Raw genomic sequence first — 17,106 nt, 5'->3', positions numbered from 1 at the left:
TGTGACCCAGAATTCATACCGCGCGTACAAGCCATTTCGTCCAACAGAGGGCGACTCGTGTGCTTGTGTACTTCAGAGTCACTCCCTTCGCTCCAGCTGGGAACTGTCAGAACACGGTTTGACAGTTTTGTTGCTATGTGCTCCGTTGGAATCTCACACAGAAGCGTGACACAACCGGCGCTAGTCCATCAAATCTAATGTGATGTCTTTTACCATTTTATGGTGTCTATTTATCCTTAAAATTGTCCTGTATTGTATGTCTCCCCCACTGTTTGAAACGCTATAGTAGGCAAATTAGAGATCTGTATTATTATTATTATTATTATTATTATTATTATTGTTGTTGTTATTATTTATTTGTCGTCATTATTCATATATTTATTGTCGTTGGCATTATCAATGTTATTATTATAATAATAATAATAATAATAATAATAATAATAATTATTATTATTATTATTGTCGTTTGATTATCAATGTTGTTATTGTTATTACTATTACTATTATTATTATTATTATTGTTGTTATTATTCATTTGTCATCATTATTCATATATTTATTGTCGTTGGGATTATCAATGTTATAATAATAATAATAATTATTATTATTATTATTATTATTATTATTGTCGTTTGATTATCAATGTTGTTATTGTTATTACTATTACTATTATTATTATTATTATTATTGTTGTTATTATTTATTTGTCGTCATTATTCATATATTTATTGTCGTTGGAATTATCAATGTTATAATAATAATAATAATAATAATTATTATTATTATTATTATTATTGTCGTTTGATGATCAATGTTGTTATTGTTATTACTATTACTATTATTATTATTATTATTATTATTATTATTTTAATAGTATTGTCGCTGTGATTATCATTATAGTAACAATTGTTGTTATCGTGACTTTGACCTGTTATCTGTGGTTTCATGGTGTTTTCCTGATCTTGCCTCGGACCTTTCCGGTTTCTCCCCCCGGCGCAGCGCTCCCACTCCGCGGTCGCTACTTTTCAGCTGATTGCGCGGTTCACGCCATTTTGCGGCGCCCCGTCCCTCCCCGACCCGAGGTTAAAGGGCAGGAACGTCGCTCGGTAATGTATTAAAAAAAAAAAAAAAAAAGCGCTCCTGACACAACCCCGTTTTTGGTTGGGCTCTGTTTCAACGCAGCGGGGGGACGATGTCGAGCTGAGGACCCGAAAGGCCTGTTTCTGTGATGGTTGATCAACGCTACGACAATGGCGAACACGGTAAGAGGACTTTTAACGGCGTTTCCAGCTTGTTTTTCCAGGTCTCGGCGTCGTTGACGTCGACGCGGTTGTATCTTTCGACGAGTTGTGCCTTTTTAAAAACAAACCACGAGGCCTTCACTGCCATTATCGCGCGGAGGTGACCTAACCATCGATTTCGCGATATAATAAATGTGTATTTTTGAACTTTGCGCTTCACTTGGAAAATGTGTGTCGTTTGAAAAGTGTCTTGTGACATTTTACTACCTTTCCAATGCGGGTCAGTCGTTGGACCGGTGCATGCTGGGAGATGTAGTCCCGTGTGCTTTGATCAGCTGTGACGCGAAATCATAGAAAACTGCCAATGAACCTAAAAAGTAACCGATAAAAACCAATATTTGGCAATATACCATTAACCTAAAAATCACACTGTCCAAAAAAAAAAAAAAATCGATTTTATATATAATATAACATTTTATGGCACACCGTCGCTGGGAAGTAAAAGGTTCAAAATGTCCTTTATTTTTTAATAGTTAAAAATAAATGCCATACATTATCTCATGGGTTGAATATAACTAGTACTCTCTTGTTTGATTACCCGTCGTTCACATGAACACCTTTCTCCTAGCACACTGCAAACATGTCCAAATGTATGTTTGTACATATTTACAAGTTATTCGTCAAGCATGAGCAGAAATCCTAATTACAACCATTGTGTTTGTAGGAATGGGCAGGTGTGGCCGCTTTTTGGGACTGAACCAGCCTTGTTTATGGTTTATACTTGTACCAACTAGTATACGTCAACAAGCCCAGGGGAACTAGTTTGGCCTGTTTTTTAAATTTTCGTCACTGAACAAGAAGCCAACAACTGGCTTATATTTGTCACAAGGATTGGATGTATCAAATAGGCCAGAATGAATGGAGTGTGTGTTAAGTGTTGGACATGTCCGTCTGTCACCCATTCACATTGCACTGTGGGTTATTATACAAAATCACAATGACTTTATTCAACATTTCCATGCATTTACATGAACAGTACTAAGAATTTGTCATTGGTGTGTAGCTACAGACAACTGGAATTAAAAAATAATAATAATAATAATTACGAAAAAAAAAAAGTTAAAGTGAAGTACATTTTTTTTTAAAATTTGCCAAATATACACAAATAGCTGAAAAAGCCAAACAAATATAATAAAATATATAAAATATACAGAATATACAACGCACAGGATAGGTTAGTTGTATGAGTATAAAAAAATCTATGTATTATTTTATGTATATATTGTGTTCATGGATCACAACTTAGCACAAGTTGCAGATTATTTTATAATAAGTGAAATATTGCAAGAGTGTAATCCACAATGGAAATGAAATGTAATTGTTTACATGTAATGTGAAATTATGTAAAATTTGAAGTTAGATCAGTTGTGTCTGCAATCCGAATGTGGGACTTGTGCCAGACGCAGGGAGGGATGAGGCTGTCTGTCTGTCTGTCTGTCTGTCTGTCTGTCTGTCTGTCTGTCCGTCTCTCTCATAAATGCACTGACCCTGTCTGGTTTTTGGGTCTTTGTGTGTCTCACCATGATGCTGTTGGTTCTCTTGCAGGCACGGGTTATGTACGACTTCACTGCTGAGGCAGGAAACAATGAGCTGACCGTGAAAGAGGGCGAGACAGTCACCATTACTAATCAGGTAGAGACGTCCCTGGCCGATGTCCGAAATGGTGTATTAGCATTGATTATAGTACGCCAAGTTAGTATGTGAATGCTTTTAGGATGTCCAAAACAATGCTTATAAATAGTTTGCGGAAAGCACCAGGATGACATATCCCATTCCATAATGCATTGGGATGGCAAGATGCCGGGAAAAATGTCCGAGAACCCATCATCCTTTTGACTCAAGTGCTCTGGACGGTAGTACAAACATGTAGTATGTAGTGTGCCACTTTGGATGCAGAGCTTGCCTCTTGGTGATGGTAGTATTATTATTACTATTATTGCGGTCATTAATATAGAGTATTTTCACTTTCCCTCTTACTTTTGTGTCATTAGTGACTGACCACCACCACTCTGATATTTTTTACGAAACAAGAAGTTTAAGTTTGCTTAATTTTTTTTCTTCCTCTATAACTACCGATTAAGGCTCCGCAGTCACTGTAACCTTTTTTTTCCTGACGGTCCCTGTAACGTCAACACCTGTTGAATTACAGCAGACCTGTATAGCTCTCACATGACTACAGATAATGCATGATGTTTTCAAAAGAGAAAGGAGGAGTGATGAAGAGCAAACATGATGTCACCGCTGACAGTTCAAAGGTTGCCATTCTGTTGACCAAAATAGTTTCACTCGTCATCAATGTGTTTTTGACCAGTCATTGATTTACAGGGAGACTCCAATCGCTCCGACGACCAGAAAGAAAGGCAGTTCGACTTACTGCGTCTACATTCCATTTCAGGGCATCGGGGGTGGCTGGGTGGAAGCAAAGAATTCCAGGGGGGAAGTTGGCTTGGTGCCAGAGGACTACATCGAGGTAAGGAAGTTGGCTTTCCGGAAAGTTTGTGCTCTCTCTGTCACACATGAGTAGATGATGTAAATAGACAAACGTGCCGCCTGTATCCACGACACATGAGCACATGAGGAATTTACAAAACAAGATTATGTGTTATTTTCTCCTCAAATATTTCTGTACTTGGTGTTTCGCAGGGTTGTTTTTTTTGTTTTTTTACTTTGAACCTCAATCCCAACAGGATGTGTCCCAGAAGTGTGTGTGTGTGTGTGTGTGTGTGTGTGTGTGTGTGTGTGTGTGTGTGTGTGTGTGTGTGTGTGTGTGTGTGTGTGTGTGTGTGTGTGTGTGTGTGTGTGTGTGTGTGTGTGTGTGTGTGTGTTCGTTCCATCATGGTCTAATAATGACTTCATCATGGTAGTGACTCACTATGTGGCCATTTCCTGACTGAAGTGTGTGTGTACACGAGTGAGTCTGTTTAGTTCTAAACTTAAAGGTACAGTTTGTAGAATTTACTGAACAGACTTGGAGTCTAATATTCACAAGTATGTTTTAATTAGGATATAATCCCATGAAAATAAGAATCCTGTTTTCATTACTTTGGAATGAGTCTTTTTAATCTACTAATCTTTTTAATCGACGCTCTGTCTCTTTTTCTGTTTCTCTATCTCTTCATCGCTTCTAGCTCAGCAAGTCATTACCGTCGCCCGCGGGATTGGCGGCAGTGACTTCAGGTCTCGGAAACGCGCCTCCTCCAGACTTGTCCTTCTTCGATGCCTTCGCCCCCACATCAGGACCTGCACCGAGCCAGGTGACCACACACACACACACACTTAAAATTGTGTGTTCCTGTATTTAAATGACTGAAAATGTACTTTCCATGAGAGGAGGGGAATTTAGGAAATGAAACATATCAAAAACGTCAGACCCCGATGCCTAATTTTGTGCCTGTGTGTGAACTCGATGAATCCATGGATGTTGCTTGAAGTAATGTCATCATCAAGAGAAAACAAACTAAAAAGAGGTGCAAAATGCAGAAGTGGCCACTGAACTTGGACCAGGCCTGCGGGAACCTCAAAGAAGCGGAAGTGAGAGCAGCCAGTGTGGAGGACATTTCCGCGCTGTGAAGTAATTTCTAACCAACCACGTCCTTTTTCGAAAACCTGTGATTGCACGACTGCGAGGAAATTGGACCAAGTCTAAACTTTTTCATAGGGGTCGATGTTCCGTGGGAAGGTTTGGTCTGAAACACCAAGAGCTTCGGCCTCATCGGTTGATGGATGAGATGGACGAACCCCTCCTTCTTCTTGGCATTTCCAGTCCCGGTGTGACCTTTAGCCCATCGCGCTTTGTGTTGACGCCGCCTTCTTCTCCCTCTCAAGGTCGATGCTGGGGACTTAAGTCCCCTGCCGGACACCCCTGACACCCCGGCTCCCCCCTTTCTCCTCCCATCCCCCCACGAGGTAAACGCCGCAAGGGAGGTCAGGGGCGACAAGAGCCCCGATCAGTCTACCCGTGCAAATTCATCCTGCCTGCACAACGCATGATTTATATATATATTTTTTTGTACCTGCACGCGGACAATAAAACGGATCAGCACTGTGAAGCCAAACATTATAGATCAATTTTTGCAAATCCTCACATTCAGAGTATAACTGCCCTATCAAATCAGTAAGCTCTCTGTGAACATGCGCAATCACTGCGGTTGATGGTTGTAATCACCAGTGTGTATGTGTTGCCATTGTGTCGGATAAAGTGAAATTGATTGAACAGGCCTCATTCATGAAACATGGGTACGATCAGATTTGATCAATGAGTTTCATTACATTTGTAGACCTAATAGGCTAATTATGGTAACAATATTAATAAAGTAATTAATGATTATATATATATATGTAGGCGTTAAGAGTTTGCTGTCAAACCCAACTTCAATGCAGGTGCATGTGCATCCAATTTAGCAACAACTTGAATTCATCATCTGGTTCACCTGGAGCGCACACAAAATCTGCAAACTTGGCATGTTCATGAATCCTACATTTAGTTTTTCTTCTACAAAGAAAATAAATAAGAAATTGTATGAAGGTTTTGTGAATGAGGCCAACAAGAACACTTATATGACTATTGTGTCAAATGTCCTTTAAGTAATCTCAAAACCTTGAAATAGGGTGTTGTTTTTCATTGCGCTAATCTTCCATTGTTTGGATAGGAATTTGAGCACAGCAGCAATTATTTCTACAGGTCGTTAGTGTTTTTACTCAGAGTACCCACTGTTTTTTTTTTTTTTTTTTTTTTTTTTTTTTTTTTTTTAACCTTAATAGATGTATATGATACCTGCACACATTCACACACCAAGTACTCTGTTTTTGCTGGTTCATAGTCTGGTGTCTGGTACACTTAATGGCTTCTGTGTGTTTATGGTAAAGAGTGCGTTTATGGCTTTTGAGCATGATAAAGTGCATATGCGCATGTTGTTAGTGGCATTCTTTTCATGGCAAAGGTAACTAATGAAGGTCACTAGTAAACAGTTACTGTGTTGAATTGATAGAACATTAACATCTGTCGTGTAAACGTGCCTGGTTTGCATTTTTATTTTATTTATTTTTTTCTCCCAAAACGACTACTGTTGTTTTATTGTTAAGTAAACCACTCGCCCAGTGTCTCTCTCTCTCTCTCTCTCTCTATCTCTCTCACGCTCTCATCCTCCCTCCATATCCCTGATCGATTGTTCCGTCTCTCCCTGTAACCCCCCTCCATCACAGGCCAGTAACGGCAATGACCCGTGGTCTGCATGGAACTCTGACCCCTCGGTGGGCTCGTCCAACAATTGGGCATCCAAGCCAGAGGGCACACAGACTGGGAAGGGCGGCGCCGCCGCCTCAGACCCCTGGGCGTCCGTAGCGCAGAGCCACCCACAGGCGTACCAAGGCCCAGGTAAGATCAGTACTTGTACATTCCTTTTTCTGAACCTCAAACTCTTTAACTGAGAAACGTAATGATGAAAAGGAAGTGTGGCTGCAGTCACCTTATTTGGAAATTATATTGTGCATTTACCTGATTTTTGTGTCCATTAGGAGATGTGGGCATTAGCATTTTCATTCATTTCTTTTTATATAACAACTCCAGTACCTTGGTTAGGGGCAACACCAGGGATATATATATTTTTGGTGCAGGTGGAGGAAGCCCACGTAAACACAGGCAGATCATGTAAACTCCAGACAGAAAGGCTTCCAATCCCCCAACCCACCCCAGCTAGACCCCCCTGGGAGGGAATTCAGGAAGCAACAGGGCAACGCGCTGACTCAGGTGTTTACGACTGAATATGCAGGAACACCCATGGCAAGATGACAAGCATAAATCTTCCTTTATGTCGTCCCTCAGCTCTAGCACTCGTACGCAAGCAGGACTACACGATCCCCCACATCCCGCACTGGTAATCCAGTACACAGTTCCCAAGACTGAACTTGCATGAATCTATGTGAGAGCCCAGGGGTTTGGATTTTTTTTTTTTTTTTTTAATTGTGCGTGAATTGACACCATGTTCGAGGGAAACATGGATTGACTTCATCGTTTTGCTTTTTTGGAGAATTGACAGACGTGAAAGTGACACAGGCTTCTTTTCTTGGAGTGGCAGCAAGACTGTTACCCGGCAGCTTTTTAAGGATTTATTTAAAGTGTGTGTTAGTTTGACACTTCTGGATTACCAACCCACAAACTGGTTTCAATTAGGGATGCCATAGTAAGGAATTTTTCCCACCGGTAACACCAGACATTTTACAGAGTGTTCCCGTTATGCACGGTACTGCTTTTTTTTTGGTTTTGTTTGTTTTTTTTGTTTCGGAGTAAAATAAAATTCATCTAAAATAAAAAAACACAATGTTCCCAATGTGTTATTGAGAGGAACGGGGAAGAGCAGCGGATGGAGATCGCGGCCGCAAATAATGCATGGAAAGGGAGACAGGTCCCGATCTAGACCTGGTCTAAGGTCTCATTTTACTTTCTCTTTCTCCTCTTCTCCCGTGATAAGTGAAATGTGACTGCTGCGCCCGCACGAAACAGCCACTTTCACTTTAACTTTTGAAGTGTTTGTAACACGCTTAGTATTTTACAAATTATATTTTTTTATTTGATGAATGTAGGTGCTGATACACGAAAATGAACAAAATGGGGTTTATTTCTATTACGAAAACAAACAAACAAAAAAAAAAAACACAGTGGGGGGAGGCAAGTAATGCCCTAACACCAGTAACCGCGGCAACCCTAGTTTTGATTATAGGTTCTCCTGTCCTTCCCTTTAACATTTTTGTACTGTACCTTTTCTTTTTCTTTGGTGATATTTTTATGAAGTTTAAAAAAATAATAATAATAAAAATGATGGAAACAATTAACAGTTTTCCCTTTCCTTCTCCACGTACCAAAGACATCTATCCCTATCCTTACCTAATCGACACAGGTAACTTCTAATGCGCTGCAGAAAAGTTGTTCTGGGTGTTTCGATCAAATAAAATGCTCCAGATAAAGCATTCCCGCATATTATTTGAAGACTTGACGTTGCATAACTAACTGTGTGGATTTAGCCATTTCCCATTGAATATGGATTTAAATTGATTGGAATGCCTAACCTCCACTAACAGGACTGGAATGGTTTTGGATGTTGTTTGAGATTTCTGATTAAATGGTTTGTTCCATCTCAACGCATGTGGCACAGTGAGATCGTATGCGAGGGAAAATGCTACTCTCTCACAATTTTGGAATTTTGTTGACCATGTGTCTCAAGGAGCGGAGGATGATGAGTGGGACGACGAGTGGGATGACGTTAAGTCGTCGGGTGGCTACGCCGAGTCGGAGTCCGGGGAGAGTGGAGCCATGCAGCGAGGCGGAGCGCAGGGCTCCTCCATGAAGATCACACTCAACAAGTGAGCCCTAGACTAGATTAGGATTTAGCTTCAGTAGGAGAGTTGAGGCATTGGGTGTAGAGCCTGACCGATATATCGGCTGTTATTTGAGTTTTTTGACCACGTCGGGATCGGCAGTTCTGGTGCGGTCACACCGCCAGTGATGGGGCGCTGCACAGTGACAGGCTGCAATGCATTTGAAACTAAGCTCGGCTTCATCTGGCTGCAAGGGGCGGACCCACGACACTCTCAATGGCGCTGATCTTTGGAAAATGGACGGCCAGACCACTGCGCATTTGTTCCCCTTTTTTTTTTTTTTTATATATATATTTTTTTTATGAAAAACGTCCCTTAAACTATCGATAAAAACAGGTAATTTTATGTTTCTCCACCAAGGACAATTCTTTATTTTAAGGGTTGGATGGCAAGATTATTTAGGTAATCTTTTCAAAAGGTTATTTATTTCGCTTTTTTTTTAAGTAGACGTGGCACCATCTGTTATATAATGTATATTAAAAAGTGAAAGGGTTTTGAAAGAGAGTTTTGAAATGTTTGGCGAGCACACAACAGCCTGTCGATTTTGAGTTGATGCGCCTACTCAAGCCAGGGGCACAGAAGCCCCGTCACCGGTGGTGTGAAAGTACAGCGACGAGACGAGAGTTGTTCGGCTTCTGGCTGCAGCCCCGTCGCTGGGGGAGTGAGCCTACCATCATGCAGCCAGCATGTCCCAATTTTTATATATAGTATGATAAACAAAAAAACATTGATTATTTATCCTGTACCGTTTTACAATACTTTTAAGTTACTCACCAATATAAGTGCAGAAGTCCAACTAAGCATTATAAATCCATCCTGTTTTTTAATTTTTAGATTCAGATTAATAAACAGACATGGGTCTTCAAACAGGAAGTGATGCTGCATTAATGGGAAACTCAGAAAACAAATTTGTTTCAGAAGTGATGCATTCTGAAACTCACCAAAAAATTCAAAATGTATTTAAAATAATCTTTTATATTTTTATCTATCAAAAAGTTATTTGTGTGTTTATTTTTATCTTTTTGTTTGCTTATAATTTTCTCAATTATAGAAACTTTACTAAAAAATAAACTTTTTTCTAACTTATTTGAAATTTTGCACTTGTTGACAAATTCTTGGCCAAAACATCGGTAATCGGTGGGTTATGACTCTCCAAACTCGGGATACCCATCGGACCAAAAACTCTGGCCTCGGTCTGGCTCTAATTGGGTGTAAAATGTGGCTTCATTCATTCAATCCCTAAACTTTACAACCCTGTAATAAATTGTAATTTCTCTCTTGGAGCAGGTTTCCTGGATTCTCAAAGTCCGGGCCCGAGCTCTACCTGCTCTGCAAGCAGCTTGTCAAAGGAAAAGAGAAGCTACCCATCTATGTATGTTCCCAGATCCGCCCGTGGCTTATTACCCGTGTCTTTTAATGAGTTGTTAGACTGTTTTAGATTTTCTGATATCTTAACTTTACGCACTAATAATTGTATATGTTGAGTGTAAGTCAGTGAATAATTGAAAATTTATGTCTGTATTATACAATTTGGTTCTCCTTATCCCATGTGGTTGCATTCATGTCTCCTTTATCACGGTAGGGTTATAAATTCTCATGTCCCCCCTCGCTCAGATGGGGGAGGTGGGCCCAGTGTGGTCCTACCCAGATGCTCAGCTGGACTGCGTCGTGGCCGACCCAAAGAAAGGCACCAAGTTGTACGGTCTGAAGAGCTACATCGAGTACCAGATCACACCAAATGTAAGTAAGAAGGCCTTGTATTCCCACACTTCAAGGTTTCAAGAATGACGGAACAGGGGGAAGCTAAACCATGGTGCGATTTTACTGTTTGTCCCGCAGACAACAAACCGGCCGGTCAATCACAGATATAAGCACTTCGACTGGCTGTACGAGAGGCTGCTGGACAAATTTGGTTCAGCGATCCCCATCCCTTCCTTACCAGACAAGCAGGTGACAGGTGGGCAACCAACCCTTATACCACTCCTATGAATGAGATAAAAACGTGATGTGAGAGAACAAAGTGACATCTGTTCTTCTCCTTCTGTGACACTACTGTCTCCAGGCCGATTCGAGGAGGAGTTCATCAAGATGCGCATGGAGCGGCTGCAAGGCTGGATGATCCGGATGTGCAGGCACCCTGTGGTCTCCAACAGCGACGTGTTCCAGCTCTTCCTCACCTACAAGGACGAGAAGGTGTGCGTGCGTGCGTGCGTGCGTGCGTGCGTGCGTGCGTGGTCCTCTAAATAAAAGCGGGGGGGGGGGGTAGCATGGTTACAAGTGTGATTGGAAAACTTTGACTTTAAAAATGCAACAGCAAACCCTCAAGGCTACACAGTTCAAAATAGAGTCTGTGCTAGACAACTTTAGCCACTGTAAACTACACATACACAATACATTGCATGTGTGTGCAAACATACTGTACATTCCTGTGAATAACCTTTGAGGTCAAAGCACTGATTACAGTGAGTCACTTAACAATACCTGATGTGCTGGTGCAGGACTGGAAGATGGGGAAGAGAAAAGCAGAGAAGGACGAGACAGTGGGAGTGATGATCTTCTCCACGATAGAGCCCGAAGCGCCAGACCTGGACCCCATAGAAGTGTGAGTTAAAGCAAACTGCATCTACAGAAATCTATCATTTTGGTTTTGCCTACGTTTGTTTGTATGTAAGTTAATATGAGGGTGGTTTTGATATACAGAGAGCAGAAATGTGAGCAGTTCAGCAGGTTTACAAAAGCCATGGATGATGGCGTGAAGGAGGTCCTCACGGTGGGACAGGAGCACTGGAAGAGATGCACAGGACGTACGTACACACTTATACACATTACAACGATATCCATACAGGCTAAAATAGGGTTATTCATATCCGGAATATCTATACTAATATCAATGTCTGATCAATCCAGAAAAGAGACGTATTTCCTATTTTGACATATAAAAGCAATCAAGCATTATATGACAACACACTAAAAAACGTAGTTCCTAATTCTACTGCTGAGTGAAAGTAATTGATTAGATCAACACTTGACTAATAACGTTAAGGAGTGTGTGTGTGTGTGTGTGTGTGTGTGTGTGTGTGTGTGTGTGTGTGTGTGTGTGTGTGTGTGTGTGTGTGTGTGTGTGTGTGTGTGTGTGTGTGTGTGTGTGTGTGTGTGTGTGTGTGTGTAATCAGTGCATCCCTTCACAATAAATGCGACACAGACCTCACACATTGGCTCTGTACAATAATTATATTACAGTGTTTTGCCAACCACAGGAAATTCACTCAGTCATGCCTCTCGTCCACAGCGTTGCCCAAAGAGTACCAGAGAATCGGCAAAGCTTTCCAAAACCTCTCCTCTGTCTTTACCAGCAGCGGATACCAAGGTAGGAGAGCAGAACATCCACCCTTTTTGTTTTGGGGCTTTGGGGCAGGTTCACATCCAAACACATAGAACACACAACAACTATGCATCCATGTTCATATAATCGCAAAGTCATATTTGGAACAAGGTCAGATATGTACTTATATACTGTATATACCCTGGTCTTGCCACAGGAGAGGCCACCCTGACCGATGCCATGACAGCAGCGGGAAAGACGTATGAAGAGATCGCTCAGATGGTGGCAGAACAGGTATGGAATCCTCACCTCTCCCATTGCAAATGTTATAAAGTGACTGAACAGTTATCTGCAACACATTCTCGTTGGTTTGGGCCAAAAGATAACTCAACTCGGTGGTTAACGGTTTCTCATTAGAAATACTAGATCCTTGCATGAACTGTATCAGTGTGCTACAGGCAGGTGATTTGTCAATATTCCCTCATTTTTCATGATGATGACATATGATAATCCCTTTTTCCCAAAACTCAGTTTATTCCTCTTGATTTCTTTTTTTTTTTGTTTGTTTTTTTTTTTTTTTAATCTCCTTGCCCTATCCCTTACCCACTCTGAACTGGACCATTGAAAACATGGAGGTAGAGCTTCAGGAAAAGGGGGGAGGGGGAGGGGTCACAGTGAATTTATTTTGGACTTGAAGTAGGGCTGCCTGTTTTCTAGAATGTGCTTGAGCTTCCCCTGGTGGCAGTAGAAATGGTGAAATCCTGTTCCTCCCGGCGTCTTCCTCAAAGTCCCTTAAAGAAGGGATCAGTAACATTGAACGGATCGGACATGGGACTTCTGGTTTTGTTTTTGATTTGTTTTTTTAAGTACTTCTTCACTTTTCCCATCAGCCCTTGCTGTTCTATCACCTTCCTTTTCCTGTTTACATTTCCTGAACTGTTTCCTTCTCCAAGTGTTTACCTCCCAGTCGTCACCTTAAGGCGACTCTGTTCAACCCTGCGTCCTGCTTTTGACGTGGGGGGGTCAAAGAATAGTGGATATTTTATTTCCTCTTTCATTTGACAGCCATTCTATTTTAACCACAGTCAGATGTTCTAAATCTGGCTCAAAGTACCTCCATACTAGAGCTGAACAATTTGTGAAAATAATGCAATCGCTATTTATTTATTTATTTTGGGCCAATATTGCGATTGCAATTTAGCAGGCTTGGGGTGATTTACAATTAAATCATCTATCGGCGATCGACTCCATCGATTGCTATTGACATTGATGACAGACCTTTTTTTTTTTTTTTTTATCCGCCAGGAAAAATCGGAACATTGAAACGGTGTTAGTGCAGTTTATCGTGTTCTGAAACTGGAGTGGAGAGGGGGAGCGAGAGAGGGCAAAGGCTCTCCCCCTCTCCGCTCAGAGCTGTCGAGTAACCGCTGGTGATTGGATCTAACATCGTAATAATTCCGAATGCCGATCACTGCCCTCGGGATAGTATCGCCTATAGGAAGAGCCAGCACTGGTTAGATTGTTTAACATAACACCCCCCCCTTTTTTTTTCAAATTTAGTTCTATTACATTGCAATGTCAGTACGAATTTGATTAATCTTTCATCCCTACTCCATACTAGGGTTGCCGTGGTTATCACTGTTACTGGTGTTACACAGTGTTAGGGTGTACACCGATTACATTACTTGCCCACTGCTGTCGTTTTGCTTATTTAAATGTTTTTAATAGAAAGACTTAAAAAAAAAAAAGAGTTTATTTTCCACTTAATATTATTGCATTAAAACATTATAGTCAAATGATAAAAAAAAATTACAATTTGTAAAATACTTAGCGTGTTATCAATACTTAGTCGACACTACAAACATGGAAGTGTTAGTGTCTGCTTGTGCGCGCAGCAGAGTCGCAGCAAAATCTGCTCATCACAGGAGTGAAGGAGTCTATAGGAGACCTTAGACCAGGTTTAGATGGGGACCTGTCTCCCTCCATCCCTAATTAGCAGCCGTGCATAACCAGGATGCCCCCCCCCCCCCCCCCCGTTAAAAATAAATGCATAAATAAATAAATCCCATACACATGTACTCTTGAGTAGTGCAGTATGTAATAAAATAAAAACTGTCCCCTCTTCTCGATGTCCAAGCTACGTTCCCATGGACCCTCCGTCTGGTAAGCGTGTTCTGCTTCAGATGTCCCTTTTTCATTTTTAATTCCCCTTTATTATTGTTGCAGCTTTGGTTGTTTGAGTTGTTGTGATATATTTTTTTAATTTCCTTAAAATATTCACAATTTGATAAAGAAAATTCACTACGTGACAATCCCTGGGTTGATTGAAAGGGATCAACTTAATCAAACTCAAATCGCATTTAAGGGTGTTATTGTTTTATCACCTGTTAATTGTCCTCTTAAAAACCGGAATCTCCGCTGAATTCCTGGTGAAATGATAAAATAAATAACTTTTTAGTGCCAGCAAGACTTTGGTTCCTCAGTTCACTTTGCAATTTATAGAGTATGAATCATAGCAATGAGTTGAAAACTGAATCTGTAAAACACTGACGATATCCTGCCCTGGCTGTTACAAATCGCCATGTCTCTGAAACCCCGTGTTGGAAACAAATGATTTCCCTCTGCCTTATCTTTTTCACGAGTGGGTTCCTGCAACAAGTGATGGATTTCAGACTGGTGCTTTTTAAAATCATTTTAAGACAAACAACAAACCCTGAAACAGAAATCTATCTCACTGTGTTTCCTGTTTTGATGAGTTTGTGCGTTTGTGTGCCCTCCTAGCCAAAGAAAGACCTCCACTTCCTCATGGAGACCAACAATGAATACAAGGGTCTTCTGGGATGCTTTCCAGACACTATCGGGGTGCATAAGGTACCGGAGCGCTCAGAATTATGGGAAAAACAATCAACATATGAGAGAACAGAATACTGTAAACATAGAGCTTGAACTGAGGGTGTCTAAAGGTTTGTGATCTGTTCTTCCAGGCGGCCATAGAGAAGGTGAAGGAGGGCGACAAGCTGGTGGCCGCCAGTAAGATCAGCCCCCAGGACAAGGTCACCATGGCCAAACGGGTCAGCACCATGTCCTACTCACTACAAGGTACCGCGCCGAATAAAAACACCAGCCGGCGTCGGCTCCAGATCTAAATCATAATGTTATATCTGAGTATCTGCTCTTCAACAGCCGAGATGAACCACTTCCATAGCAACCGCATCTACGACTACAACAGGGTCATGCAGCTGTACCTGGAAGAGCAAGTCAAGTTCTACGAGACGGTAAACAAAGATTTAGAATTGAATGGTTGGCATTGTGCGCGGGACATTTTATTCCATATGCTTCTTCCCAGGTAACGCTGATTTTGAATTTCCTTCATCTCATCTTAAATCCTCAGATCGCTGCGAAGCTGAGAGAAGCGCACGGTCAGTTCACTACCATGTAGAGCCAGGGCGGCTCATCTCAAGTCGAAGGCGAGAAGAATTAAGTTCCGCTGAACGTGCGCCATATCTCTACGAACTTAAATCTCTTTCGTCTCCTTCCCTGTGCCCGACACACTCGATGCCCAGTTTTTTAAATGTGCCTTTCGATCCAAGATGTTTGCAATCTGCAAACAAACACAATGAAGAGTGTGACGCACCAGGCGTGATAATCAGGGTGGTTCAGTCCACCCGCCAGACTGCGGACCTGTATTCTTGTACAGAGAACCAGAATTAAGGAAGTTAAATGTTCAGTTGGCTTCGTTGGAGGCTTATCTAGTTTCTCTCATATTTTAAGAACCCACCTGATTGGGGGGAAAAAAAGTGTGTGTGTGTGTGTGTGTGTGTGTGTGTGTGTGTGTGTGTGTGTGTGTGTGTGTGTGTGTGTGTGTGTGTGTGTGTGTGTGTGTGTGTGTGTGTGTGTGTGTGTGTGTGTGTGTGTGTGTGTGTCTGGCCTTCTCTTAGGCCTCACTTCCTGAACTGGTTGCAAGCTCCGCCTCTTCTACTTATTCAATGTGCCTTGTCTTCTCGGGAAATACACGCTGTTTACTATTCAGAGGAAAAAAAGCTAGATGCCTATATACGTGTTGAGGATATGAAAATGTCCCCTCAACTGGGTTTACTTCTTTTAATCCTTGTCCATTGATGCCAAAAGTCAGCGAAACCTCTAGATCCAGTGCCAAACATGGCTCAGTCCAAGAATTAAAAATGTGTGTTGTTTTTTTTTGTTTTCCTTCGTATCAAGCCAACTATACAAATGAGTCCATATCCGTGCAGCCATCTTAAAGAGTCTTTATTAACATTTTTTTTTTTGTTTTATGTTTTTTGCAAATACGGGACTGAGCCATGATGGGGGTTTTTTTTTCTCAGTAATCTTTTGCTTTTCACAGCTCAAATCTTCAATCGTTTTCTAATCTTAATCTGTCACTCTTGTCTTCTTATCACCTGGCAAATGCAAAAAATATATAATATATGTATTCTATTTGATCTATTATGTTCTGTGCTTTTTTGGGTCATTTTTATATGGCTGTTTTATGTATAGAAATATTTGCAAAATGTATTGCAACAAGAAGGAGCAAAAATTCACTTTGATTTATTAAACACTGATTTGTACATATTCTGGTTTCCATGTTGATCCTTTCTGTGTGAAACTGGAAGGAGTGAGACATGATTTATTGGTTTCTCACTAACTACTGGGTTAACTTCACTAGATTTTTTTTATTTTTTATTTTTTTATTCGTGTGGAGATGGACAGGAATGAGAATGAGTCCGTGGCTTGTGCAGAGTATCAAAGGGGGCGTTTGTGTCGTTCTTGGAGCCGCGGCGGTGAAAGAGGCTTTTCACCCTGAATCGAGCACTGTACTCACATCAGGTGCAACTGGATGTACAGCCCACATGAGTCGGACTGGGCAGGAAAAGACAGATTCTCTTCACGCACCATGAAACAGGCCACACGCCCTCAGCAGTTGGTGAAGGAACATGAACGAGGATGCGCTTTCAGTAACCAGGAGGGAATTTCTGATCGTCTCCTCCGATCAGAGTTGGAATGCTTTCATTTTTCATCCAGTTTCAAGATGAGAGACTGGTTTGAGGTTGACTTCAATGTTATAGTATATGTTGAATCAATTTTAAACAAAAT

General features: G+C 41.1%; 1 protein-coding gene across 5 annotated transcripts; it reads left to right on the top strand.

Annotated features, from left to right (window-relative positions):
* The first annotated feature begins 1,129 nt into the window (after positions 1 to 1,129).
* snx9b (sorting nexin 9b) lies at positions 1,130 to 16,584 on the top strand. 5 transcript variants are annotated; one of them, XR_013844644.1, is made up of 20 exons: positions 1,130 to 1,262; positions 2,847 to 2,933; positions 3,697 to 3,771; positions 4,430 to 4,555; positions 5,127 to 5,207; positions 6,504 to 6,675; positions 8,162 to 8,194; positions 8,519 to 8,657; positions 9,957 to 10,044; positions 10,287 to 10,412; positions 10,512 to 10,629; positions 10,735 to 10,865; positions 11,171 to 11,274; positions 11,373 to 11,476; positions 11,962 to 12,039; positions 12,212 to 12,288; positions 14,776 to 14,865; positions 14,979 to 15,065; positions 15,178 to 15,269; positions 15,386 to 15,428. XR_013844644.1 is itself a non-coding variant. In XM_080019279.1 (20 exons), exons 1-20 carry the CDS (start codon positions 1,251 to 1,253, stop codon positions 15,431 to 15,433), a joined length of 1,893 nt encoding a protein of 630 aa, XP_079875405.1. In that variant the 5' UTR covers positions 1,130 to 1,250; the 3' UTR covers positions 15,434 to 16,584. The 5 variants fall into 5 exon arrangements, 4 of the variants coding, with proteins under 4 accessions (XP_079875405.1, XP_079875404.1, XP_079875407.1 ...); XM_080019279.1 differs by having other exon boundaries at positions 9,960 to 10,044; positions 14,979 to 15,093; positions 15,386 to 16,584; XM_080019278.1 differs by having other exon boundaries at positions 14,979 to 15,093; positions 15,386 to 16,584.
* The last annotated feature ends 522 nt before the right edge of the window (positions 16,585 to 17,106 follow it).

This window comes from Zeus faber (assembly GCF_960531495.2).
Source record: "Zeus faber genome assembly, chromosome: 2".
NCBI lineage: Eukaryota > Metazoa > Chordata > Actinopteri > Zeiformes > Zeidae > Zeus > Zeus faber.
The sequence above is the reverse complement of the archived record's forward strand: the minus strand, read 5'-3'. Positions and strand labels throughout refer to the sequence as shown.

What these genes read in the sequence shown, in the direction of transcription:
- snx9b (XM_080019278.1), top strand. An exon ending in CAGGACCTGCACCGAGCCAG is followed by an intron (nt 4,556 to 5,126) that starts GTGACCACACAC and finishes CTCCCTCTCAAG; the next exon opens with GTCGATGCTGGGGACTTAAG. An exon ending in CTGGAAGAGATGCACAGGAC is followed by an intron (nt 11,477 to 11,961) that starts GTACGTACACAC and finishes TCTCGTCCACAG; the next exon opens with CGTTGCCCAAAGAGTACCAG.